The 27,948-nt window shown below is 36.6% G+C and overlaps 3 protein-coding genes across 3 annotated transcripts; 1 reads left to right on the top strand and 2 right to left on the bottom strand.

The window, feature by feature from the left end:
* Positions 1 to 234: 234 nt before the first annotated feature.
* On the top strand, positions 235 to 5,067 carry LOC120634833 (UPF0488 protein CG14286). The gene is made up of 3 exons (XM_039905660.1): positions 235 to 596; positions 2,344 to 2,478; positions 4,476 to 5,067. Exons 1-3 carry the CDS (start codon positions 407 to 409, stop codon positions 4,799 to 4,801), a joined length of 651 nt encoding a protein of 216 aa, XP_039761594.1. The 5' UTR covers positions 235 to 406; the 3' UTR covers positions 4,802 to 5,067.
* Positions 5,013 to 9,878, bottom strand: LOC120634753. Its single transcript, XM_039905528.1, has 4 exons — positions 9,731 to 9,878; positions 8,568 to 8,736; positions 6,063 to 6,315; positions 5,013 to 5,538 (listed from the first exon to the last, which is right to left on the bottom strand). Exons 1-4 carry the CDS (start codon positions 9,876 to 9,878, stop codon positions 5,083 to 5,085), a joined length of 1,026 nt encoding a protein of 341 aa, XP_039761462.1. The 3' UTR covers positions 5,013 to 5,082.
* A 1,103-nt stretch (positions 9,879 to 10,981) lies between these two features.
* Positions 10,982 to 27,652, bottom strand: LOC120634832 (coatomer subunit delta). Its single transcript, XM_039905659.1, has 15 exons — positions 27,537 to 27,652; positions 27,353 to 27,392; positions 27,144 to 27,264; positions 25,743 to 25,845; positions 24,829 to 24,948; positions 23,163 to 23,222; positions 21,661 to 21,772; positions 18,756 to 18,843; positions 17,454 to 17,606; positions 16,653 to 16,729; positions 15,243 to 15,331; positions 14,298 to 14,439; positions 12,687 to 12,798; positions 11,924 to 12,046; positions 10,982 to 11,245 (listed from the first exon to the last, which is right to left on the bottom strand). Exons 1-15 carry the CDS (start codon positions 27,537 to 27,539, stop codon positions 11,077 to 11,079), a joined length of 1,512 nt encoding a protein of 503 aa, XP_039761593.1. The 5' UTR covers positions 27,540 to 27,652; the 3' UTR covers positions 10,982 to 11,076.
* Between the last annotated feature and the right edge of the window lie 296 nt (positions 27,653 to 27,948).

Consider the following 27,948-nt stretch of genomic DNA (forward strand, 5'->3'; position numbering starts at 1 on the left):
TACGTTCTTCTAGATTGTAAATTAAATAAATGTCTTCACTTCTTCAGTTTAATATGATATTTAACAAACAAAAAGTTTTTTTCTGCACGGCATGTAATATAATAATAAATGTTACGTGCTACTTGCACAATCTGTTGAGGCCTTATACCGTAAACATTTGATTAAGAAAGCCACAGATAAGAGTCTATTGTCTATGCTAGAATAATGAATCATAGAGTAACCAAACATCACAAATTCATGGAAAATTCGAATGTCAACTGTCAAAGTGTCATGAACTTAAAAACAGAACGTGGGATGTACTAAAAAATTAACCAAAATCAACTTTTAGAACGGTTATTTGCGAAAAGAAGTTGGTTTAAAAGTATTTTTCGCTTTTCGCAATAGTTACGTAAGACAATTTAGCATAATGCCTAAAGCTACAAAGTTACATAGCAAGGGCAAGCCAAACTCTATTCAAAAGTCTTGCAAACCAGACAAGGAAGGCACTGATGGCGGACACCCTGAAGATTCCATTAGAGAGTTCCAATTGCAACTGTGTTGGTGCATTCAGCAGTTAGAAAAGACCTTAGCTGACAAAAAAGGAAACGAAAAACAATGTAAGCATTTTTAACTATACATAATATATATGTATATATTTATCTTAAACTTTTTTGCAACTTTTCAACTGATTTCTGTCTAGTTTCTCTTTACTCAGTAGAAAAAACGGAAATTGCAGAACCAAGATGTTCTACATAATTGCTACACATAGAACAGTAAAATAGAGGCTAGACCCTGGAAAGTACTCTCAACCCTGTCAGTTTAGAAATCTCCAACATCCTTGCACCATCAATCAAGACTTTCACAACACAGAGGTTTTGTTGTGAAACCTCACTTTCATGCAAATTATGTTATTGCCTATTTAATTTATTTTCTTATCTGGTTATTAATAATGAAAATTACATGCAAAACTCTTTAACTTGGGACAGGGGCACAAATAAAAAAAAGGTCATACAAACATACATAATAGTGGCAACATGGGTAGAGGATGTTGTTAATGGTTGCAAAAGTGTGTCTGTTTGTTTATTTGTTACCTATGCTCAACTGTTAAACTGATCTCAATGAAATTTAGCTCACATGTAGCTTGCATATAAGAAAATACGTTGATAGAAATAAATATTTGTTAAACATTCCTAGTATTATATAATGTCTATTTCTCAGATGCCTACAGGATACATTTCATCCCTTGAAAGTAAAGGGTTCCTGCATTTTTTAAAACCCAAAATAAATGCAGACCAAACTGTAAAAGGCAACAGCTAGTAACATATCCCTTTGGGCTATATTTTTATCAGATTGCCAGATGTGTCACTCTTGGCATAATGTACTGCTTTTCAGCTATTTTAAAACGAGACGCCTAAAATCTTATTCTAAAACAAATTAGCAAAAGTTATTATGCTATTTATAAGAAAGCATTACACTTCACTATGTTATGAATTCAGAAATGGAAATAATCCTAAAAGGAAAGAAAAATTCAAAAGAGCAGAAACCAGCAATAATTATATATTTATTCAAATAAGACTTTTCATTTCCATATTTACGTTTATGAAACCCTAAAAATATGCATCATCATAATCCACAGCTTAAAAACGTCTAATAAGAAAAGGTTCAAGAGCACAGACCCACCACACTGCTGCAATACATCTATTACATTTTAAAATTTATAAAATTGATAATTCCTCCCAAATGTAGGTAAAAAGTCTAATAAATATGAAAAAAATTTTAGTCAATATAATGTATTTATTCTGTATGGGTTTGCAATACACTTTATTCATCATCAACTGCTGGACATAGGTCTTTGGTAGGGAGTTCCAAATTCCACGGTTTAGTGCTGCTTGGATTCAGCGGCGACCTGCGATGCGCTTAATGTCCTCTGTCCACCTTGATGGGGGTCGATCAATGCTGCGCTTACCAGTGCGGGGCTTCCATTCCAGCACCTTGGGACCCCAACGTCCATCCTTTCTCCGACTGTGTGTCCCGCCCATTGCCACTTCAGCTTCACGACTCGTGGAGCTATGTCGATAACCCTGGTTCTGCTACGGATTTTCACATTTCTGATTTGATCACTCCAAGCATAGATAGCTCTCCATCGCCCGCTGTGTGACTATGGGCCTTCTTATGAGGGATTTTCTTTATTACTGACCCTATATAAATAGAAAAAATCATATAAATAGGTTGAGCTATTTCAGAAGAGTGCCACAGAATCTGTGAAACAAGATTTTTATTTATAAGACAACATACCTTCCATTTATCTATGTGTTTCTGTGTCCAAATAAGTTCACGTTAATAAATGTTTATTTCTTTTTACAGTACAAGAAGCTTGGAAAGTTTTAACAGTTCTGAAGAATAATAACCAGCCAATGATAAGAAAAAGACAATTAATGCGAACCCACTTTGGCGACTACAGAGCAAAAATGGCAGCGGAAGAAAAGAAATTGGCCAAAAGTAGGTGTCTGGTTATACCTAGCTAACTTTAGGATCAAATTAAATTTAAAAATAAGGTGTGTTAATATTAATTGTTACTATTTAAATACGAAAAAAAAATCTCATCTTTTATATGCAGAGTAAAGGAAAAAGATAGACAGAAGAACATAAATGCAGTGCTATTTTTTTCACTGTTCCAGGTGAAAAAGAATAGCACTATTTCAAATCTGCCAATATAGTTTATTGACCATTGTGTCACTTTTGGACATTTAGTTATAGAAGATATTATAAAGATATCATTACATTCGTGCATTCAGATCTAATACAATAAAAGTAAGTTAGTTAAACGGTTTTCAAATTTGCGGGTTGTTATTAAGATTGTTATGTTATTACTGATGGCGCCATCAGTAATAACACCACTCTTGAGATCAGCATCGGCGATACTATATCCATATACTGGCTCGTTTTTGAGACAATACTGCATACAAATGACATTAAATAAGAACGAATTAATGTAATTTTGGCTATTTTACTTACAAGTTATGGAGTAGATTGTTGTACAATGACAGCAACAATTTGAAAAACGCACTGGCTTCCTATGGGCTTACTGCCATTTCATATTACTACAATAGTTGTATGGTAGATGAATGTGATTAGTGATTTCTAAATGCAGTTAGTATATTAACTTTATGACCGAATAAATTACATACAGAGCTTATTTTATCAAATAAAATATACATAAACGTCAACATATCATATATTATTAGGTAAACCGTCCAAGGGAAAAAGGGAATATAACAAAGAACGGGCAACAGCATCCTCTGTGTTTCTACTCATCTTCTGCAATCACTAACGTGTTTGCACAGAATGTTGATTATGGGCAAACCCTCCCGTTGGGAGAGGCATCTAGTCCAGCAGTGGACTGTTATAGGCTTTGATGATGAACTGTCCCTGATAAAATTTTAGTAATTATTGTTGTAAGATAATCTAATCTACAGCACTTTTGTGTGTAATCACCATCCTCAGTCTAATGATGTGTTGCACAGAGGCGTTCTTTTAGAGTCTTAAACCACCACACTGCTCCAATGGGGTTGGTACAGTTATTAGTTTCACATATTAGTGATGATAACGGATTAGCGTGCACTCAGAAGCGCGGGGATGGACGATGAAATCTCCTGGTACCTCCATTGGTTTTGGTGGCGAGAATTTCTTAACAAATAAATCCAATACCCATGAGTTTTTCGACTCGGGAATCTATCCCAAGACCAGGGCCTACTACTAATGAATGTTATGTTTGGTTCGACTCTCACTTTCTTAACATCGTACCACAAGGCCACACGGTTACGTACTTGATATTTCCTCGACATGTACGATACGTTTTGTCGTTTGTATAACGCAACGTTAAAACTGGAATACCCGTTTTCTTAATATCTATAATATTCCTTCTGTATGAGGTGTGCATAGGCATATCTACCTTACTCCGCATTACCATCAGGTGTGTCTGCAAAAGTTAGCAAGCACATGACTTTAAGAATATGAAAAAAAAAAAATAAGCTGTTTTAATTTGGTCGTGATTTGTTCTTGCTGCTCCTTCAATCTTATTCCTTTAGTCTGTGCTCAACAGTTTTATTTGTTTATGCATTTGATGATATTTTGTTTATTTTTATTTATGCAAAACATTGTAAAAAAAAAAATTAATGATACCGAAAATATAGATTGATATTTTTCTGTAACTTTTTTTTTATTTATTTCACGCTTTTTTACTTGGCATAAAAATGCAATGATTGAATAAAATTTATTAAGGCATTAATAATAGCTGCTTAATAAGTTGAAATATTATTCATAATAATTTTTTAATAACTTGCTTTTGATTCGATTTCCCGGTATAAATAGGACACATGTTCTCCTATAATATTAGTAATAGAATATGATTCATACAACTATTATTCATTAGAATTTATGAATAATATTTCAATTTCAATACTTTTGTTTCTAATGAAAAGTACAATTTTTTTCAGTGGCGAGCAAAATAAAGATATCCGAAAGCCCTGTTCAGCCAAAAGCTACCTTTTTACGAAAGTCGGCTCTCTTAACCAGTGGGGATAGCTCTTTTACATTCAATTTTGCTATACCAAAGGATAAAACGGACGATAAAATTATTGACCAAAATAAAAGTTGTGATTCTGTAGTAAATAATATAACTAGTAACATTGATTCATCCAGTACAAGTGTTGCCGCTGATGAAAATAAAGAATCCAAACTAAAAACTGATCGTAAAAATAGTGCTACATTTTCCGCTTCGGGTTCCGAATTCAAATTCAACTTTAAAGTAGATGATGCTTAAATTAAAAAAAGAAGTGTAAAAATAATTTCTACAAATAATGTTATTATAAGCTTAGTGTTTTTTTTTAATATAATAGCAATAATAATGTTCGGACTACCATAAATTGGTGTAACTTTGTTTTTAAATGTGACTTAACATTGATAGACAAATCAATTTTTTTTTAATTCCAATCACAATAAGATGGTTTATTGTGTACACAGAAAAGCAATGTTACCCCAATTTAGTCTAATTGTAAGAACCTAAGGAAATAAATTTTTATAATATTATTCGTAGTTTTCCATTCATCTCTTCATATTATTACTAATCAAACTTCTTCTGCTGTTCCCATCGCAGAGTTCTTGATAAAATCCGGGATCGACGATAAAATCTGAATGATCCCGTATTTTCTCCGCACAAAATTTATCTTCGTAAAAAATATCCGAGTTCGGTACCGAGAATCCGACTGGCAATTCGTACTTGTTGAAATACGCTCCCCAAGTGGCTATACCTAACAATTTATTTGTTTTTAAATTGATTATTGCACTGCCTTCCGAGCCGTGGTAGTTATTGCATCTTGGGTGTCGTTTCGAGGTTTTACCCTCGAATTGGGCTAAAGTGCAAGAATGGTAGCAGGGTACTGCGAAGCCGTCCATACGTTGGTTGTATATCAAAATCTCGGGGCACAAATTTAAACTGACGTGGACTTTAAGCTGGGTTAGATAATACGGTCTTTTCCACACGAGAACCGATTCGTCGGTCTGTAAAAAAAACATGACTATTAGCCTAGTAAAATAGAATAGTATTTGTTAGAGCCAGGCGGCTTAAAATGCACTCCGTGGCACGGGGATAGACACAACAATAACCTGTATACACACAGACCGGCTCGTACAGAATCGGACGGTGCTCTTTTTTTTACACAGACCTCCGGCGCGCGTACGTTTGGAACTGGCCGGAGCGACCAAGCTTTGTTACACATGGACCGGCTGCAAAAGTAATTTTTTCACACTAACCGCGTAGCGTTTGCTCTCCGGCATTCTCAATAACAAAAGAGGTGATATGTAGAAATAAACCTTATTTCAACTATCCAACACTCTATTTTAATAGCTATCAAAATCTGCTCTCCGGTCCGAGCCGGTCTGTGTGAACGGACACTTATCCATAAGTTTCTCAAAGGCGTGTGAAACCCACAAATCTGTATTGGGCCAGCGTGGTGGACTACGGCCTAAAGCCTTCGCATTGTGAGGTTTCCTGTAATGGATTGTTATGATAATGAAAGGTTCACCTTAAATTTCGCGTACCCAACAACCTTGTGCTCGAAGTCATCAAACACCAGGTTCCCGAACCATCTGAAGACTCCGTCCGTTCGCTTTCCGTCAAACAGCTCCACAGTTTTCCATTTTCCGGGAAATTCGTCGTGGACGACAATGAAGCCTATATCGTCATACATTTGCTTCGTCTCTTTCGTCGGCAGCACAAACGCTTTGGGTTTGAGGTGGTGATCTTGGTATATAAGCGATGCGTGACTTATTTTGAGGCTGGAATATTCAAAAATAAACTCTTCGAGCAGATTGACATAGTCACAACTCACGCCCGCTTTTATTCAAGCTATCTACGCCAGTGAATTGGGAAAAATCCTGTAATACAGGTCGTAAGTTGAAAAAAATAAACTGTGGCCTTGAACAACGGAAATCGTATACAAAGGGAACCTGATGAAAAAGCGGTGATACACCCCTAACTTTACGGAATTATGTGCGTTTTAACCATCAAGGAATGTTGGATAGAAGCAGGGCGCTACTTTGCGGAAATCCATGATATATTATGAAAATTAAGCTTAATTTGCTATACTCCGCGAAAAGCAGAATAATCTGTTTGGTGTAATTTATAATTTGTTTAATACTTATACCCCACACAAAACAGATCTTCGGCTATATACCCTCTACGCATTAATTACCAATATTGTTAAGAGTTGACTTAACAATTATTCATTGTTAAGTCAACATCTCCTGAGGATGCTCCGGTTTCGGAGCGAAACGTGCGTAAAGGGTACATTGCCGAAGATCTGTTTGGTGTGGAGTATAAGTATTGAATAAATTATAAATTGAGTATAGCATACGGAGTGCTATGCGGAGTATAGCAAATTAAGCTTAATTTTCATAATATATAAAGGAATGTATCGTGTGAAAACTGCATGCCTTCATTATGTTATACTGACAAAGACATGCCGCTAAGCGATTTAGTGCTCCGGTGCGATGTTGCGTAGAAACCGATTAGGGGTATGTCTACCATACACCCTATCAGGTTGGTCCGCTACCATCTTCGACTGCATTATCACTTACCACCAGCAGGGCTAGGACGGGCAGGAGATAAAAATGATATCCCCCGATTATATACACCTAACAAGGGATATAATTAACGTGTCCACCTGCTAAAGCACGGAAATATGGAATAGGAGAAGTTTACCCCCTTTATACACATATATGTTTGGACTATTTCGACTTGTGCACCAGTGCTCTGAGAGTTGATGGAGCTGTGAGAGAAGATAAATTTATATCCCTTCCCCAGGGATATAATAGTCTCCTGCCCACGCTAGCCGTGCAGGTGACAATGCAGTCAAGGTGAAAAAGTTCTCAAAGGTGAGTGCTCGGAGTCTTCCAATCCGAACTTAGATAGCGTGGTGGACTGCGGCCTTAATCTAAACTTTTCATTCTGAGACCCGTGTTCTTTAGCAGGCGAATACCCATTACTCGCCCACTCAAGGACACGGGGTCGTGCAGCATGGCTAGCATGGTCAGGAGACAGTTATATACAGTTATATCAGGGAAAGGATAAAAATGAATCTTCTCCCCCAGTTTTATCAACTCTCAGAGCACTGGCGCACATGTGGAAATAATATCCAAATAATATATATCTTATATCTTTAAACGAGCAATTCTTATATATTTATATAATTGGAACCTCGGAATCGGCTCCAACGATTTTGATGACATTTAGTGTAAGTACAGGGGGTTTCGGGGGCGATAAATCGATCTAGATAGAATTCATTTTTAGAAAATGTAATTTTATTCGTGTTTTCCGGTAATAACCTATTTGGTGCAGACGAAGTTGCACGGGTCAGCTGGTGTAATATTAAACGGGGGTAAACTTATCCTATTCCCTTTTCCCGTGCTCTAGCAGGATGACACGTTAATTATATGCCCTGTCAGGGGATATAATTTTTGTCTCCTGCCCGCCCTAGTCACGGAACATGTTCCGTACTAATCAATCAATTCTTGACGAACTCAACATCAAACAGCGCCTATCTTCTGCAGTTCAAGCGCGAATCCTTAGTTTCTTCGGTCACGTGTCCAGACGTGTCCATTGAGCCACTAGTGCGAGCCACAACAACCAGTCTGTCAAGACTGTAACGACTAAGAAAAAAAATCCTATTATAATATTAAGGATTACTTAAACGATAAAAAGCTTGGGTGTGAATTGCTCTAGCTTCATTGCTTAATATAAATTAACTGGAAGATGGTGATAACAAAAAAAAATACCCGGCTAAGTTTGTTGTGGGCTCTTCTTAGACCAGGGCGCGTTTGGAACACTCGTAGCTTTAGATTTAAACTGGCGAACGAAGTTATTCACCATCCCCTTACAATTATGTAAACATATATGTATGAACGCTTCATAAGTGCCTGTGATAGGCCTACATGAATAAAGAAATTTTGAATTTGAAGAAGCCCGTGCTAGCCCTGCAGGTGAGATTGCAGTCAGAGGCTAACTTGTAGTGGAATAAAAAAATACATACAGAATAACACATCTGGCGGCGGTTATGAAAATCCGTTCTCCGATACAAACAGCTGTACATAGCTGAGGTTTGGAATATATTTGCGAGTGTACAACCCGCGCGATCCAGGGATAGTCGATCTCTGAGGCGGACTGTGCGTTCACTTGATAGTTTCTTAATGTAAGGAAGTCTGAAAATATGAACAGCTAGATGTGCCGTTTGGCTTCACCCGCGTTAGTTACGGGACGCAGTGTACTGCTGCATGGTTTACACCGACCTCAATCCTAAATCAAATACTAACTTAACTTGACTGTGAGATGGTGATAACAAAAAAAAACCTGGCTAAGTTTGTTGTGGGCTCTTCATAGACCAGGGCGCGTTTGGAACCCTCCTAGCTTTAGTTTTAAGTAAACGAATGCAGTTATCACCATCACTAACATTAGTGTAACATGTTAAATGTATGAACGCTTCATACTCGTAAGTGCCTGTAATAAGGTCTAAATGAATAAAACATTTTTGATTTTTGAATTTTGAAACGTAAGTTTCCAAACTTGTACGTACTGATAGTGACAAATATACAAACCTATGATATTAAGTACCGATTGTATTTCAACATATTTAAACAAACGACTGAGGTGTGTGCGAATCATATATTTGATCTTGCTATTGGGCTTTATTAAACAGCCACTATTTGAAACCTACAATCACGTCCCGTTGTGTTATGGGTACTAAGATAGCTGATGAATATTTTGATGTAAGTAATGAAAAGTAAGCTTCATTTGCTTTTCATAATATCATGGATTTCCGCAAAGTAACGCCTGATTCTATCCGATACCCTTAAAAACTTATAATATACAGATAAACACGCAGACACTGAAAACATTCATGTTCATCACACAAGCATTTTCCAGTTGTGATAATCGAACCCACGGCCTTGGAATTATTGCAATTACTAACCTTATTAATTATGTAAGCAGGTAATAATTTTTGGTTTAAAGGTCGCTGGTACCTATAAAACAGTGAAACCTGATAAAGGCACCAGAAACCAAATCTTATGTTTTAAGAAGTTTTGTTTATTTATAGATCTTACATACGTTTTTTTTTATATACCTACTTAATCCAGAACTCTGCGTACAAACTTTTTTTTGCCTAAATAAAGATTATTATTATTAAAATATACTAACAAGTATAATTGAGATTCAGCTTTGATTGTTCGGTCTGATTTTCCGCGTTCCTCAAGTTCCAATATGGCGTATCGCGATAATAATCGTTATTATAATAAAACGCAGATGTGAAGCACACCATCAACAGCGAGTTTAACGTGCTATACATTTTATAGACTTTGTTATAGTTTGAAATGAAACCGTGTTTTATGTTCGGTTTTAATGATATTGACATTTGAATATTACAGTATTTATTTCAGTAGAAAGTCGCCGGGCTAGATTTTGCTTTATTTTATTTAAACAATAAACTTACATCATTAAATTTTTAATTTAAGTCTCATAATATATTAAATCATTTATTTCTCTCCGTATTCATTCTCTTCTATTCTCTTCTCAAGCGGGTGAAGATCATTATCTACACCCATGACCCATGACCCCCACCGAACAATAGAATATCATCATAGTAAATAAAAGCTGTATTCGACAGTTTGACAGTTTAAAAATGGGAGTGCTCCGATCGTCACCAAACTTTACAAGATCAATCCGCCGCCAGGTCAATCCGGAGATTCCCTGAAAGTTTCATTGAAATCGGTCCAGCCGTTTCGGAGCCTATACGGAACATACCCACACACTTTCTCTTTTATATATATAGATATATTTGGTGGCATATCGAATGCCGCCGATAAAATCAATGTACCGCTTGGATACAGATTGGAATGCAGTTCTTTTCTTCCCGCGGATGTCGTACGAGGCTTATAAGGGATATTCCCTAACAGAGAATGGGTAGCACGATATTCTTTGCTACTACCATCTATTGCGATTGCCAAACTTTCTGCCTCATGTAGTGATATTGGACGAACCTTATCGCTATTAAAAAAAATAAAAAAAAAAACAAACCGTTGAGATAAATTCTTCTTAAGCGTATGGTTGCCGAGATGTCACTAAACATACGGTTGTACTATTGGGACCACCCACTGCCCGATTCTATAACTTACCCATCTCCCCGAGTTGCCAACCGGTAATCTTTATAAAATGCATAATTTGACAGGCAACAGTTGCATATATACTCATTACTCATCCGAGCATTTCACTCTAGGCAATACAGTAAGCAACATTCAGAAAAGTTACTAAATATTGCGCAGTAGTGATTATATTCTCTTTGGCCCAGACCACGAAACTGACAGTCATAAGTTTCTATCATAAAACATTATGTAATTATAAAGATCGAAACAAACAATTTTTGTCTTTCGTTCGGATAAAAAAAAATTGTAATACAATAATCATTTATTCACTTTAACATAATATATTGAAATACACGGGATATTTTTTTACTACGCTATTAAACATAAACGACCGTACGCCACGTATTAGACTATCTCGTATTTGTCCGCGTGGAAGCTGACGTCCTGCGAGTAGTCCGCGCTTGACCCATCCTCGGCTTGCGTCACTTTGGTCGCGGCGATTAGTGCCAGCGAAGTGTCCGACGTCCAGGTTACGGACAGGGGGAAGAAGTCGTTGGGTATAGCTGGGGTTACCCTGTCACAATTTCATTATATTAATTATATACAGTGAGTGCACTTCTTTGTATACTCATTGAGAGTAGCGGCGCGCAATCAATGCCAAGCATACCACTATAAATTCAGTATTTATAACTTAGATGACTTTAGCGGTAGGTATGCGGGACTTTGACTTCAGCTCTCTCTTTTGGAAATAACGTCCGTTTTAAGCAACTAAATATTCCTTTCGTTTAGGGGAAAGGAAAGAAGAAAGAAGGTCTACGCCCTTCTCATTCCGAGAGGAGATCCAGCGTGCCTTGTAGCGAGCCGGTAATCCATACTAATATTATAAATGCCGAAGTGTTTGTTTTTCGACCTCATTTTACAGCCAATAAACTTGATCTTTGGCACACTCCCGAAAGAGAGAAAGAAGGTCTACACCCGTCTCATTCCGAGAGAAGACCCGGCGAGCCTTGTAGTGATCCGGTAATCCATACTAATTACTATTATAAATGCGGAAGTGTGTTTGTCCTGACTTTACGCCCGATCTAAGGCACCAATCGATTTGATATTTGGCATACAGTTAGTTTATACGACGCTGAGTAGCATAGGCTATATACTTTTCATCCCATCAGGTCAACAATCGGTTTCCACAGGCTCTGTAAAAAACCGTAATAAACGCGGAGTAGTGGGTAGATAATGGCGATTCATAACTCACGTAAACTCTAGAGTGCCAGATTTCTGTTGTCCGTTGATAACAGGGATGCTCCATATTATGCTACGACCCTTTTGCGTGTAGCTGCCCTCCCATTGATGCACCACCACTGATGGATTGCCGGAACTAAAAAAGATTAATAGTATTTATAGGCAATTCTGATCAACACCCCCCCTCTCCCCTCCCATATTTTTGTAATGTAATTGGACTCTACTTTTTTTTGGATTGTGTGTAGCTAATTAATCCAATATTTTTAAAGGGATTGAGAAGGATCCTACATATCGTGACGTCATAATTCAAAATCTATTGTTACGTAAGTGTCACAACTATTTGAATAATTACTAGGTGCAAAATATATGACGTCACATGAGGGAGGGGGGGGGGGGGGTTGGTTCCCCCCTTAATAAATAAAAATAATGCAATTACTGTGACGTAATTTTTAGCTGATTAATTTTAAAAAATTGTGTTTAGTTTATTAATAATTTAAACAGCATATCGCGGGCTTGTTGGCGTGCCTCCGAATGAGGCTCTGCCAAGAAGTGTTTGAACCCTAGGGCTCGAAAAAGCGACGGGATCGTGGTCCTGAAGGAGTCTCAGGTGATTAATTTGCACGCCTCCAAGTACGTGGTGGGAGCCTACGCCCGGATGACGTCAGTCGGAGAACTAATCTGCACGCGCGGAGTATTACGCAAATTAAGCTTGATTTTCATGGAGGTCTGGATGTTGGATGGAATGGATCATGTTGCATCAAGTCACCAATACTCACGGCAGAGGTATGGTGATGTTGACATCAGAGAGAACGAGGTGTTCTTGCTCTAGATCGTACTCGATGTTGACGTCACAACCACCCCCGGTGCCCTCCGAAGGCCAGCAGTTCACTGCGAATATACAGGTTAGGTATACAACTTGTGTTTTCTGAGGGCTAGTTTCAAGGGTTCGGTGTCCGAAGGAACCATGGCTATATAACCTAACCTGGGCAATCATATAAAACCCATAACCTTAACCCGACCTACTAAACTTGCATAAAAGACACTTGCGACCTATATACGAAACGTACTAAACTTGCATAAAAGACACTTCTGAATTGTATACGAGACGTACTAAACTTGCATAAAAGACACTTGCGACCTATATACGAGACGTACTAAACTTGCATAAAAGACACTTCTGAATTGCATACGAGACGTACTAAATTGTCATAAGAGACTTGCGACCTGTATACGAGACGTACTAAACTTTCATTAAATACACTTGCGTCCTGTATACGAGACGTACTAAACTTGCATAAAATAACTTGAGACCTGTATACGAGTCGTACTAAACTTGCATAAAAGACACTTGCGACCTGTATACGAGACGTACTAAACTTGCATAAAAGACACTTCTGAATTGTATACGAGACGTACTAAACTTGCATAAAAGACACTTGCGACCTGTATACGAAACGTACTAAACTTGCATAAAATAACTTGAGACCTGTATACGAGTCGTACTAAACTTGCATAAAAGACACTTGCGACCTGTATACGAGACGTACTAAACTTGCATAAAAGACACTTCTGAATTGTATACGAGACGTACTAAACTGTCATAAAAGAGACTTGCGACCTGTATACGAGACGTACTAAACTTGCATAAAATAACTTGAGACCTGTATACGAGTCGTACTACACTTGCATAAAAGACACTTGCGACCTGTATACGAGACGTACTAAACTTGCATAAAAGACACTTCTGAATTGTATACGAGACGTACTAAACTGTCATAAACGACACTTGCGACCTGTATACGAAACGTACTAAACTTGCATAAAAGACACTTGCGACCTGTATACGAAACGTACTAAACTTTCATTAAATACACTTGCGACCTGTATACGAGACGTACTAAACTTGCATAAAAGACACTTCTGAATTGTATACGAGACGTACTAAACTTGCATAAAAGACACTTCTGAATTGTATACGAGTCGTACTAAACTTGCATAAAAGACACTTGCGACCTGTATACGAGACGTACTAAACTTTCATAAAATACACTTGAGACCTGTATACGAGACGTACTGAACTTTCGTAAAATACATTTGCGACCTGTCTACGAAACGTACTAAACTTGCATAAAATACACTTGCGTCTTGTATACGACACGTACTAAACTTGCATAAAAGACACTTGCGACCAGTATACAAAACGTACCAAACTTGCATAAAAGATATTGGCGACCTGTATATGACTACCGATCTCTCACGCCCTCAATCGCAGAGTCGTTATCGAGTATCAAAATGCTGGTGAGAGTAAAAAAGATTTCTCGTTCTCTTCCGTGCGCTATAGTGGGTTTTATGACGTCGATGATTTTGATGGACTGGATTGGACTTACCCGACAGTGGGGCTGCGTCGGAATGTGTCAAGCGCCACTTCAGCACGCCAACGTCGCTGTGCAATGGGAACGGACGCTGAGCTTGCTTAAGTCTGATCACGCCATCTGATCTGAACGCTTCTTTGTCCACGTTGGGGTGAGTCTGAAAGCCACGATACAGTTTATATTTCTGTGGACGTTGACACATTGCTTCTTTTTATAACTTTATTTTGTGTTTTTACCTACACTTGGATATATTTTTATAAGCATTTTAAATTTATAAATATTGGTAATAATTGTTAAATTTTTTTAAAACATATCCAAGTACTTGATGCACTTGGATATGTTTTTTAATGCATTTTGAATTTATAGGTAAGCAAAATCAATAATAAACTTCTAATATTACAAACAGGAATTATTTGAGAAAAAGAAAGTATATACAAAAAATAAATATACAACGAAAATACACAAATCGCCATTAATCCCAGAAGTAAGCGTAACTTTTGATATATATAACTTACTACCAGGTTAGATTGCAGCCAAGGTCTAACTTGCAGTGGAATAAAAAAAAATAAACGACAATACACAAATCGCCATCTAGCCCCAAAGTAAGCGTAGCTTGTGTTATGGGTACTAAGATAACTGTTGAATATTATTATGAATAAAAAAAAAGAAAAACATTCATGTTCATCACACAAACATTGTCCAGTTGTGGGAATCGAGGGGGGCCTTGGCTCAGAAAGCAGGGTCGCTGCCCACTGCGCCACTCGGCCGTCAAGATGGTTTCGGGCAAACCTGTTAGGGAGTATGGTAGCCATACCACTAATAAGTTTCTACGCGGAACATCTAAATAAAAGTAGTATAAAAGTCGTAGTACAAGAAAAACTAAAAATATACAGATAATAAAAAAAATTATAAAAATCCTCTGAAATTTATGCGTAGGTGTATATATATAATTAAATTTACCTGCAACTGTAAAGGTCGAGTGTCCTTGTTGTCGACGTGCACGTGAATCTTTCCGAACTGTTCGTTACTTATACGCAAAGTCAGCAAACCTGGACGTGTCAAAAAGTAATGGCTCTATCAGAAGCGCATCGTATTTAGTTGTCGTTATCATTTATCTGGTTGGCCGAGGCTTGTTTATTTGGCACGTCCTCCACGCGGCGCGCATAGAGGTTATACACAGGGTATGCAGATTATTTAGAATGACAAAAATTTCCAGTACGAGTTATAAAAAACTTAAGGGCAGGCCTTTTATAACTCTTACAATGCCAATCCTTAAGAATTTCTTCTTCATCTGTCTGTCTGTCTGCCGGTTTATGTTCTATAGCATTGTGACCAACGGACAGACAGCCAGACAGACGAAGTAGATGAAAAACTTAAGGATAGGCATTGTAAGAGTTATAAATGGTAGGCCTTTTGTCCGTTGGTCACAATGCTATAAAACATAAACCGTGATAATGAGTGGCGCGCATACAGGGTGTGCACAGGGTATGCAGATTATATAAAATGATAAAAATCACCAGTAGGAGTTATAAAAAACATCGAAAAAAAAAAAAAACTAAAAAATAGCGCAGCAAGTCAGGAATATCTACAAAAAAAAAAAAAACAAAAACCCAGTAAAGTTCTCTAGTTATTTGTTCCTAACTTTTTCCAAAAATTTTCAATAATATAATCTTCGTTAATGTACATAATGCATGATTGAACAGGTCAAAACTCATGGAATTTTATCATTTTTTTATTTGTGGGATTACAACGAAAAACTCCTTTGCGGAAAAAATACAGACTACAGTCTACAATGTGTAACAAAATAATATTGAAGAATGCATGAGTTTATTTCATAAGGTGTCACCCTTTAAAAATATGAAATCAAAAGTAATGAAATATTTATTTTTCCATAAAAACTAGTTCAAAACATTCCAAGTGTTTACTTATGACAACCCTATTGTAGATAAAAGACGGACACGCGCATAGTAACTACGCTACGCGAAGCGTGCCTTTTAGTGACAGAAGTCACTTGATTTCACTTTTGCATAATATGATGTTAGGGCTGTATCTGAATTCTTTACAGTAAAAACTATGACAATGCTTACTCAAAAACTATTGGCGTTTCGGTTTCACAGTTAAGTCTCAGACACAGTACATAATGTACCTCTAAAGTCTGTGAAGCAATATATCGATTTTCATTTACACGTCGTATAGTATATCTATCTATAATCTGACAAATTTCTATAGTTCGACACTGCCCTGCAAAACGGTTGTCGGACTACCGGGAGTCCAAATATTTTATTTAATAGCGAAGTTAATAGCAAAAAATGCATCCGTAATGAAACAAATTTGTTGTGAAACTAGAAAAAAACATGAGTCGAACATTACCTGAGAGCTCGAAGTTCTGTACGTCACCATCGCGGCCGGCTGTCAAGTTCAACCTCTCCTCGAACCTCAAGTGTACACTGTAACAAAAAAGTTATAAAAACCTAATTTAATCCCATTTATTTGTTTGAATTGAATCGACGAATTACGGCAGTTAAATTCTGAAAACTATGTGGCGAGGGATTCGGCCTCAACATTCATCATTAGTCATTAGTCATATCAACATATTACCGGCCCCACTATAGGGAACAGGTCTCCCCCCACAATGATCGGGGTTACAAACACACCTGCATGCCTGCAAGTTCTCGATAATGTTCTCAAAGGTGTGAGACCCCTTTGAACATTACCGAGAACTCTCAGGCATGCAGGTTTGCTCACGATGTTTTCCTTTACCGTTGAAGCAAATGACATTCTAACTACTTAAAACGCACATAAATCCGAAAAGTTATAATTATCTTATTAATGAATTTATCTACATATAATTCAGAAACTTTTCTAAGCTGATATTAAATATATATTTAATATATGTTAGTGCTAAACAATCATAAAGGTCAGTAACCGTATTACAAGTGTGGCTCGCTCGCAATCGAGAAGTCGTTTTCGGGTATGGAGATACTAGAACATCGGTATAAGGTGTGAGACCTCTTTGAGAAAATTACCGAGAACTCTCTGGCATGCAGGTTCCTAACGATGTTTTCCTTCACCGTTGAAGCAAGTGACATTTTAAACGCAAACCCCCGAACGCTCCCCCCTCCTGTAAGTATACTATGAATATAAATAAATAAGTATTATTAAATGACTCACTCTTTTTGGTTAGCGGCGGGCGCCTTCTCGAGTTTAGCGGGTGTGGCCACGGCGGAAGCGGTTGTGTCCCCTTCACTCCTCAGGCGGGACACGAAGGATTCTGCATCCGTTCCGCGAGACCCCAGTTTCATGGCCGAACGGGTTGAAGGACGACTTTGAAGAGATAACAAATAGTTCATTCATTAATCCCTACTAATCCCTACTAATATTATAAATGTCAATGTAAGTTTGTTTGTTACAATGTGAAAAAGTGATGTTGAGCTACTTTACAGTTAAAAATGACGGCCGATTGGCGCAGTTTGAAGCGACTCTGCTTACTGAGTCCAAGGCCGTGGGTTCGATTCCCACAACTGGAAAATGTTTGTGTGATGAGCATGAATGTTTTTCTGTGTCTGGGTTTTTATATAAGTATCTATATATTATAAGTATTTATGTATATTATCCATAAAAATATTCATCATTCATCTACACATAACACAAGCTACGCTTACTTCGACGGCCGACTGGCGCAGTGGGCAGCGAACCTGCTTTCTGAATCGTGGCCGTGGGTTCGATTCCCACAACTGGAAAATGTTTGTGTGATGAACATGAATGTTTTTCAGTGTCTGGGTGTTTATCTGTATATTATAAGTATTTATGTGTATTATTCATATAATTATTCATCAGTCATCTTAGTACTCATAACACAAGCTATGCTTACTTTGGGGCTAGATGGCGATGTGTGTATTGTCGTAGTATATTTATATATTTATTTAATTTAAAAAAAAAAAAAAAAAAAAAAAAACTTTGGGGCTAGTTGGCTGTTTTTTTTTTTTTTTTTTGTCAAAAAAAAAAAGAAAAACAGCCAAGTCTATCAGCTGTTTTTGCGAATCTAGTTTTGAGGAACCAGCAAGAAATTCGGCAACTGTCCTAACTCAAACTTTTAGTTACGTACATATTATTCGGATTCTCATAGATAAGGTGTGACATAAATTTAACATGATTTTTATTATTAATAATATTTAAACTATTATGCCTACACGATTCGCATGCTGTTAAGCGGAATTTGGTTAAGATCTAACCATAATATTCTAGACCTGTATACTAAACAGTTGCGTGCACTGGGTTTCTTACTAGGGTATGAAAAAAGCAGGAAAATTGCATAAAACGGCAAAAGCTCTCCTCCTATACGAGTTATATAAAAAATTTAGGGTAGGCAGTGTTTTTGTGCATGTATGAAGTGCAGGCCACTGATACTAACCCAAATTGGCAAAGAAATAAATATATGAATGTTTCGGTTTAAAATATTTGTGTTAAACTCACGTGTCTCGAACTGGCGTGGTGGGTATTTTCTCCGTGATGGGCTCAGTCACCGCCGATGAAGAAATCGTTGAACTGCTAAAACCGCTTCCTGAGAAATAGATATTATATTCAGGAATTTGGAACAAGGTAAAGATGTAAAATGGCATAAAATGGCGTAATCCTCCTCAAATGTTGCATGAAAATGTTAGGTTAGGCAGCGCTTTTGTGCATATATGAAGTGCACGCCGATGATTATACTAGCAATACACCGTGTTAAAAATCCGTAGGTAGATTATTGTTTTAAGTTTCTTCGTTTCCTGTTCGGTTATTAGGTTTCTTTTTATTCTACTGCCAAGGTGGTAATTTTTGATGCAGTCTTGGCTGGTAGCGAGCTTATTTGTTCATGGTTATAGAAGTTATATTAAACCTATATTATCATCATCAGCCATTGTGCGTCCACTGCTGGACATAGGCCTCTTTCAAGCAGCGCCAACTTTTCCTATTTCCGGCTTTCATCGTCTAGTCGATGCCTCAGACTTTTCGGAGGGGGCTTTCGTCGCTCCATCTAGTTGGGGGGCGTCCGACACTCCGTTTACCGACACGCGGTCTCCACTGGAGGACCTTTCGACTCCAACGTCCATCGGTCCTCCGACACACGTGACCAGCCCACTGCCACTTTAGTATGCTAACACGAAAGGCTATGTCAGTTACTTTAGTTCTATGGCGAATCATTTCGTTACGGATCTTATGCCTCAAAGCAATACCAGCTGTTCGGCAATGGAATTCTCTCCCCTTTCAAATTAGGCGCGCGCAATCACTGCCGATTTTCAAACACCGTAATTAGTTAATCACTACTGCATTTTTTTACACACACTCTACACTTTGGGTTATATTATCGGAGTTTTATTAAGTAAGTAATTAGTATTAAGTAATTAGTATTAAGTAATTAGTTTTTTTTTTTTTGCGTCTGAGTCACTTTTCTTTGCGTTTTAGGCTTGTACTTTGTATGATATAATAATTGATATATATATTTATTTTTAATTTGGTAACTGCTCTGCTCTTGTGTACAACCTAACCCTTAAGTCTGTGTTTTTGTTTTTTGCCCTTTCGTTTGTTGGGTTGCCTGGCAGAGATCGCTTTTTAGCGATAAGGCCGCCCTTTGTACCTGTGTTTTTTTTGTGTTTTTTTTATTAAGTTATATTTTTATTATTTTATAAGGTTAATAAAACCTTTTTTATTTAAATAAAATCGTTAATCACTACTGCATTTTTTTACACACACTCTACACTTTGGGTTATATTATCGGAGTTTTATTAAGGATCCCGAATTTTTTTTAAAATATAATATAGCCTATGTCACCCGGGGATAGTGTAGCTTTTTTTACAGTGAAAGAATTTTTCAATCGGTTCAGTAGTTTTGAAGCTTATTCGATGCCAACAAACAAACAAACAATCAAATCTTCCCTCTTTATAATATTAGTATAGATGTACAGAAATCTTCCAGTTACAGTTTTATTATAAGTATAGATTATGCAATATTTGCAATAACTTACAGAAAACAATTTAATTTCTGTTAGGTGTACAATAAAGTGTATTTGCATTTCATTTCAAGCATAGCTCTTTCCATAGCACGCTGAGCGACTTGAAGTTTGTGAATTAGCTAGCCCATTTTTACCCGCATCGTACCGCAACGCTAAAACGCTTGGCGGCACATCTTTGTCGGTAGGGTGTTAAATACAGTTCCAAATCGATTAATTTTGCTTCACGTTGGCTGCAAAAAATACTTACATACATACGCTTGTGTTTTAAAATTACGCATCGCATGTGCGGCTCGAACACGCTAGGCGTGTTGAAAAAAAAAGTACCTAAAAGGATACGGCCGAAAACTCCGAGCGTGTTTTTCCGGCGTTTTGTGAATGCGGGCGAACACAAACGGTGTGTTGTTTTAAATATACTGCAAGGGCGGCGTTTACGCATAAAGTGTGTTTAAAAAGGGGATGGAATTGGTAAACTGAAAGAACTAGCTACATTTTTAAAACCTCACTATACGCATTGTGGGTGAATATTGAAGGTGATGAAATTGGTAACTTACTGAAACAACTAGATCACTTTCAATGACCCCGCTTTGTGCACCATCATCATATGATATGTATGTAAATAGTGGCCGGTAATTGGTTGGCGTGTCTTGACACGGCTGTCCTCCCACAATGAGAAATGGTTAGGGTCTACCACGCTGGCCCAGTGCGGACTTGTGGACTCGCTTTATGCACCGTGGGTGAAAAATAAAGGGGATGAAATTGGTAAGTTACCAAAACCACTAGGTCACTTACATTTACCGCGATTAATGCACCGTGGGTGAAAAATAAAGGGGATGAAATTGGTAAGTTACCAAAACCACTAGGTCACTTTCATTTACCCCGCTTAGTGCACCGTGGGTGATAAATATGGGGATAAAATTCATAAACTACCGAATCCTCAATGTTGCTTTTTATCACCCCACTTTTTGCGTTATGGGTGCAAAAAAGAGTGTTAACTTGCCAAAACCACTAGATCACTCTTTATCATCCCCCTACTTGCTTCTTTGGTGAAAAAGCAAAAAAGGTAAAACTGGTAACTTACTGAAACATCTAGCTACAGCCTACATTGTGCGTTGGTCAAAAGTAAAGGGGATGAAATGAGTAACTTAGCGAAGCAACTAGACCAATTTTTAACACACCAATTTTTCGTAGTGGATGAAAGAGTAAAGGGGATGAAATAAGTAACTTACCGATGCGACTAGACCACTTGTTAACACACCAATTTTTCGTAGTGGATGAAAAAGTAAACGGGATAAAATAAGTAACTTACCGATGCGACTAGACCACTTTTTAACACACCAATTTTCTGTAGTGGATGAAAGAGTTAAGGGGATGAAATAAGTAACTTACCGAAGCCACTAGATGACCGTGTCGGAAGGCCGCGTTTCGCCGCCTCCAGTCTTTCCCTCTGCAATTCCTTCGCACGTTCCCGCATACGGTTAGCTGCCTCGCGCTCTTGCGTCTGTAGGTTATAACTATCATTACTATGAAGTCTCACAGTCAGTGGCGTGCACTTCATACATGCAGAAAAGCACTGCCTACCCTAAAATTTTTGTATAACTCATAAATGCGAAAGATTCTCCCATTTTATGGCATCTTCCTTCTTGCCAAGCTTGGTCAAAAACCCTGTGCACGCCACTGCAAATGATTTATTCTCCTATGTGTGGAAAAGACCACTTCTTCTAAAACATACTCTTTAGTGTAATCAATAGTCTGTAAATTATTATATACTAGCTGTTGCCCGCGACTTCGTCTGCGTTTGATTTTAATTTAGTTTTAGTTCTAAAAAAATTCAAGTATTCAGTATCGCTAAGCCTTAAACGAGGGGTTTGCTGCTGTCCGCTGAGGAGTTCTGTCCTCTATCTCCAACCACATTCATCAGATCTACACAAAGTTTTGGCAAAATTAAATACATATTATAACCTCTATAATACAAAAATAATTATTTCAATCAAGTTATAATTTGTCGGAGTTATGGTGTAAAATCGTCAAACACTTTCATCCCCTCTCCCAAAGGAACCGAGCTTAACGTCGGGATAAAAAGTATCCTATATTACTTCTATCACTTCCAAGAATATGTGTACAAAGTTTCATTAGCCGATCCTCATTAAGTAGTTTTTGAGTGAAAGCGTAACAAACAAACTTACATTGACATTTATAATATTAGTAGGGAAGTAGGGATTTTCATATGTTGCTGTGCTTACTGCTGTTTTTACTTTTAAGAAAACATTACACTTAAATAGAATAGTTAAAATTTTAAAAACGGTTAGTGTAAATGTTTGTAAGTAAACCTAATAAATAAAATAAAATAAATAAAATAATAAAAACAGTCCATTGATAGACTAAAAACCTCTCCCAACGGGACGCGATGATTTTGGGAATCACCACGCTAAGCAGAAAGGTTGGTGATCGCACTAGATGAATGAATGATGAATGAATACACTTTTATTGTACACCACAGAGAAAATTCACAGAGAGGATACATATACAATAGCACAATAAGGTAAAACGTACAATTTGGCGGCCTTATCGCTATATACCGATCTCTGCCAGGCAACCAAAGGCAGACAAGAAAATGCTAAAGGAAATTAGTTGGTGGTACAACTTATATATAAGATGTAGTAGTAGCACTGAGAACGCTGCTTCCCTTAGTCGCATTTAACGACACCCGCGGGAAGAGAAGAGTTGGTGACAACTGTATTCTTACCTGCCGTCACCACACTGCACCAAATTTATTATTTTAGTGTAAAGTATATTTAATTAAAACAATAACTGTGTGAAAAATTACCAATTCCAATACGTTTTTCACCACTGTAATTTCTTTGTAATAATAAAGTATAGTTTGAAATTACCTGTCGCACTGCTTGATATATTTTCTCTTCATGCGAGTCCATCTCAACAAATGAGCGTACCTTTAATGCAGAAAACATATTTTATATATCTTACTATATTAGTGGTGGGTAAAGACGTTTATTTTCTTAAAAGAAATTACAATTTCACTCAATGAGAATATTTACAACTTATTTTTATGCAGGTAATATTTATGGAGGGTAGAGGTAAGGAGAGTCATCTTATATGGGAGAAAAGTTGAAAAAGTGTCCAGTTGTTGCGCTAAATAACAGTTCAAAAATCCTCCACAATGGCGCTGGTGGATGCACAGGGTATGGTATGAATGTAGCAATCGTAGATGAATTGAAGTATGCCGAGTTAAAAAATTTAATGTCATTATCGACTAAAGTAGTTAATTATTGAGAATTTCAACAACTTACGTTGTACAAAATATTGTGGTAAATATAACCTTACTTCCTTGTATCTCCATACTTCCTTGTTTATTTTTCAAGCCTACTCTAACAATATTTATATTTGGCGCTTCTTTTAAGAGTTACCCTGATGCAAATGTGGCGCCATCCTAATTTAATACATTTTGACGACACTTTTTCATATACACAGATGACTCTCCATACCTCTACCCTCCATAGTAATATTAAAACTACAAACAACGGCACGTACAAAACAATCAGTTACACAACAACGAATAGTTAGTGTTAGTATTTTTCATTTATACAACGTGTAAAAGAATTACGTAATAATATTGAAGGATGCATAAGTATATTTTATAAGGAATCACCCTGTAAAAATATTAATTCAAAAAAAGCATATTTATTTTTCGAACGAATTTAAAATAATCAAAGTGTTTCCTTGTGACAACCCTATTGAAGATAAAAGACCGACACGCCTATAGTACCTACGCTACGCGACGCGTACCTGATAAAGTGACAGGAGCCACATGATTTTAATTTTGCATCTCATGTTGGGACTGTATTCGATTTCTATCAGTCAAAACTATGGTTTACTCAAAAACTATTAGGTTTTCGGTTTCACAGATAGGTCTCAGAGACAGTACTTAATGTCTGAAGCTCTGAAGCCGGGAAGTATTATTTCTGTTTTCATTCACACATTATATATCTTCCTATATTTGTATTTAAGTGTCTATTTTATAGTAAAACCAAACCGAATTTTGCTGTACTTCAGAACTAAATTAAAAAGTCAAAGTCAAAAATATCTTTATTCAAGTAGGCTCATAGGTGGCACTTTTGATGCGTACATAAGAATTACACGGTAGTGAGATGATGGCGATAACCACATTCGTAAACTTAAATCTAAAGTTACGAGGGTTCCAAACGCGTCCTGGTCTAAGAAGAAGCCCACAACAAACTTAGCAGGGTGTTTTTTTTTTGTTATCACCATCTCACAATGTCATTTTAAATTATTAGAAGAGCAACCTGGTTAGAGCAATAATTTACACCCAAGCTTTTTTATCGATTACGTAGTCCTTTATACTATAATAGGACTTTTCTATAAGCTTACGTTTAATACAAACTAAACTTTTTAAGAGACATCTCCAAGATGTCAATTGGTTAATATAATGATAATGGTTCCTTTATCCATAATATATCATGGAATTTTGATAACAAACGCATCTATCAATCTTGTAGGAAAAAAATGAATGTAGCTTACCTGCGCCAAGTTGACACTCTCCCTGTAACCCAATGCAACAATCTCATCGAATGCAAACAGCAAATTGAACGCCTGGTTTAGAACTTCCGCTTCAGTCAGCTGGGTACAGTACTCTGGTACCTGCAACATAGTGATCCCATCAATAACATAAATAGCATACATATTAACATAGCCTATTGGTCTTTTTTAAGTAATGCAATTTTAAATTATTTTTATTTTACTTTAATATTATTTTAAATAAATAGATGTAAATAAAGATATATACTCAATCATTTATTCTTTTTTTTATTTTTTTAAATTATTAACAATGCTTAAAAATAAAATACAAAACTCTATTAAAAATTTATAAAAAAATTCCGGTCTCCCCTCAGAATGAGATGGGTTTAGGCTAGGCATTGTTTTCCTTGACCATAACGAAAGTTGAATTTTTTTATTTTAAACATTCTTCTTATTCTTTTGTGTGATTGATTTCTGATTTGATGGCTTTTCGTAGTGCCAAATCAGAACAATAATAAATAAATATAAATATACTACACACATCGCCATCTAGCCCGAAAGTAAGCGTAGCTTGTGTTATGGGCACTAAGATAGCTGATGAATATTTTTTTATGAATATAATACACATAAATACTTATAATATACAGATAAACACCCAGACACTGAAAAACATTCATGTTCATCACACAAACATTTTCAGTTGTGGGAATCGAACCCACGACCTTGGACTCAGAAAGCAGGGTCGCTGCCCACTGCGCCACTCGGCCGTCGTACAATGTACTTTGCCAGAGTCGAGAGTTTGCCAGATTTTAAACATTCTGAACACACTAGTTTTGTCACATGTAAGGATTAAAAAAGGATTGTTAAATTTGAAAAGAAAAAAGAGTGTATAAGGACAAACTTGAATAAAACATTACCACTCTGCTGAATAAACGCAGTGTCTCCAAATCCTCCAGAATATTACTGGCTTTTGTTGTTATCAGCAACATGTATAGCTTGTCCAAAGGCTGATACACATATCTGGAAGGAAAATACACACAATAAAAAAAGGACAAAACAATAAATAGAAAGAGATAGCTATATGGAATATAAAGAGGCAGCAAAATTGTATATGCTGTTGTAATTGCATTTCTATGTTATAGGCTTCTTGTGGTATTCAATTATTAAAAAAAAAAATATTCTGCATGGATGAGTTTCTTTATTCCACCATAATTTCTAAATACAGTGTAAACTCTATGTAACAACACTGAAGGGACTGTGTGCTTTATGGCGTTATAAAGAGTTGTTGTTAAATGGAGAGAAGAAAAATCAGAATTAGAAAAAGGAAAAGTTTATTTCAGACAAGTGTTTACAGTTTCAAAGTTTGTGAACAACTAAGAATAAGAAAACATATAGATAATCCACGACTCCTACTTATTAGTCATGGTCAACAACAGTCTACACATGCAAGCAATCCCAATTTGTAAACAAAAGAACAAATTTCCTAGAAAGTTTGTATGGACGATGCTGACAGTCGAGTTTATTTCGGGCTAGGATAATAAAGCGACAAAAAAAACGTACACAGCTTCAGTTTTTTCAGTTTGCGTCAGTTTTTAGTAATTTATTACTCAATTGTTGTTGCTATTGAGGGTGGGTGTAATGCTATGTAGAGTGTATCATTGTATGTAGGACAAGCTAAACCAACATAAACCAATTAATTTCGACGCTTTAGGGAGTTTGTCGCTAAATCGAGGGACGTTACATGGAGTTTACACTGTATCTTAAAAGATTTGGATGTATGGAGTACTGTTGGAATTCTTAATTCAATCTAATTATTGATTTGAAGATTAAGAGATTGAAGATTTTGATAATGACTTGAAGTTATCTTTAGGTTATTACTAGGTGTAGTAGTTACATTAAACCCATTTCCCCAATTTCTATTCTGCTTATTCCAGCAACACTAAACCTATACGTATTTTTGGTAGTGGAGACGACATAAGCTTTACTTTCAGACAGTTGAACAAACCCCTGCACTCACCTCTATATTTTCAAAGTTATGTGCATTATTAATTTAAGCAATCAATTATCACGTGCTTAAATAGTAAAGGAAAACAAAATGAGGAAACTTGCATGCTTGCGTTTTCTCCATTATGTTCACATAGACGTGTGAAGGTCCCCAATCCAGTTTGTTTATGAGGTGGAGTACACCCTTCTCATTCAGAGAGTAGACCTGTGCTCTGTAGTGGGCTAGTGATAAGTTGATGATAAAATCAATTTACTTAACTTTTATCAAGCCAAAAAATCTCTTGGATCTTAGACTTGAAAGTTATTTAGCTTACCTCACAGATTCAGTTTCCACAAACGTGTGCTGTCGGCCACCCGTCATCAGTTTAGGGAAGGCAGTTAATAGCCCCTCAATACGTGCCTTCGTCATTTCAACGAATTGTCTTGACACCAGGGCTAAAAGTGCATATCATCAAGTTAAGTTTACAGCAGACAAAAACGGGTGTTTTTAATGATACATATGACATATATGAATACTTCTTACCTTTCCCCGATTTCGTACATACTGTTGCTGCTATGAGAACCTAAAATATATCAAAACATTAAAATTAAAATGTAAGAAGCCGAAATTTTAAGTTCTCAGTTAATTGGTTAAGTACATCTATAAATCACTAAAAAATGTCCACAGTATAACGAAAAGCAAACGCGTTAGAGAATTAAATATTTACCATTTTAAATTAAACACTATCTATCAAGATATTCACAGAATATTACGATTTTTTAACACTTTATTACATTTGATAGCCTACGACAAGCTAGATGACGTGTTGACAAAATACATGACTTTGACGTTTAAATAGGGTTGGTCCATTTGTCCAATTTAAAAAGCCATAAAACCAAAATTAATTTAATTAATTTAATTAATTTAAACAACCAGTCAAAATATTTAAAATCTTCAAACAAGTGTTAACTGCAATCATCCTCAACGAAATCTGCAAGATTAACTAAAACAATGATAATTTTCTTCGAAAAAGAACAGGACATTTTCATTTCATCTTATATCTTTAAACGAGCAATTCTTGAATAATTGGAATCTCGGAATCGGCTCCAACGATTTTCATAAAAGTTAGTATACAGGGG

This window comes from Pararge aegeria, chromosome 25, assembly GCF_905163445.1.
Source record: "Pararge aegeria chromosome 25, ilParAegt1.1, whole genome shotgun sequence".
Taxonomy (NCBI): Eukaryota; Metazoa; Arthropoda; class Insecta; order Lepidoptera; family Nymphalidae; genus Pararge; species Pararge aegeria.

Coding starts and splice junctions, on each gene's coding strand:
- LOC120634832 (XM_039905659.1), bottom strand. Junction 25,846..27,143: donor GTGGAAACTGAATCTGTGAG/GTAAGCTAAATA, acceptor TTTTCCTTCCAG/ATATGTGTATCAGCCTTTGG. Junction 12,047..12,686: donor AACATCACCATACCTCTGCC/GTGAGTATTGGT, acceptor AATCTTTTTTAG/TTCCGGCAATCCATCAGTGG.
- LOC120634753 (XM_039905528.1), bottom strand. CDS start 9,878: ATGTATAGCACGTTAAACTCGCTGTTGATGGTGTGCTTCACATCTGCG. Junction 8,737..9,730: donor GCTGAATCTCAATTATACTT/GTTAGTATATTT, acceptor TCATATTTTCAG/ACTTCCTTACATTAAGAAAC. Junction 6,316..8,567: donor GCCGCCAGATGTGTTATTCT/GTATGTATTTTT, acceptor TGAATATTCCAG/CCTCAAAATAAGTCACGCAT.
- LOC120634833 (XM_039905660.1), top strand. CDS start 407: ATGCCTAAAGCTACAAAGTTACATAGCAAGGGCAAGCCAAACTCTATT. Junction 597..2,343: donor AAAAGGAAACGAAAAACAAT/GTAAGCATTTTT, acceptor TTCTTTTTACAG/TACAAGAAGCTTGGAAAGTT. Junction 2,479..4,475: donor AGAAAAGAAATTGGCCAAAA/GTAGGTGTCTGG, acceptor AATTTTTTTCAG/TGGCGAGCAAAATAAAGATA.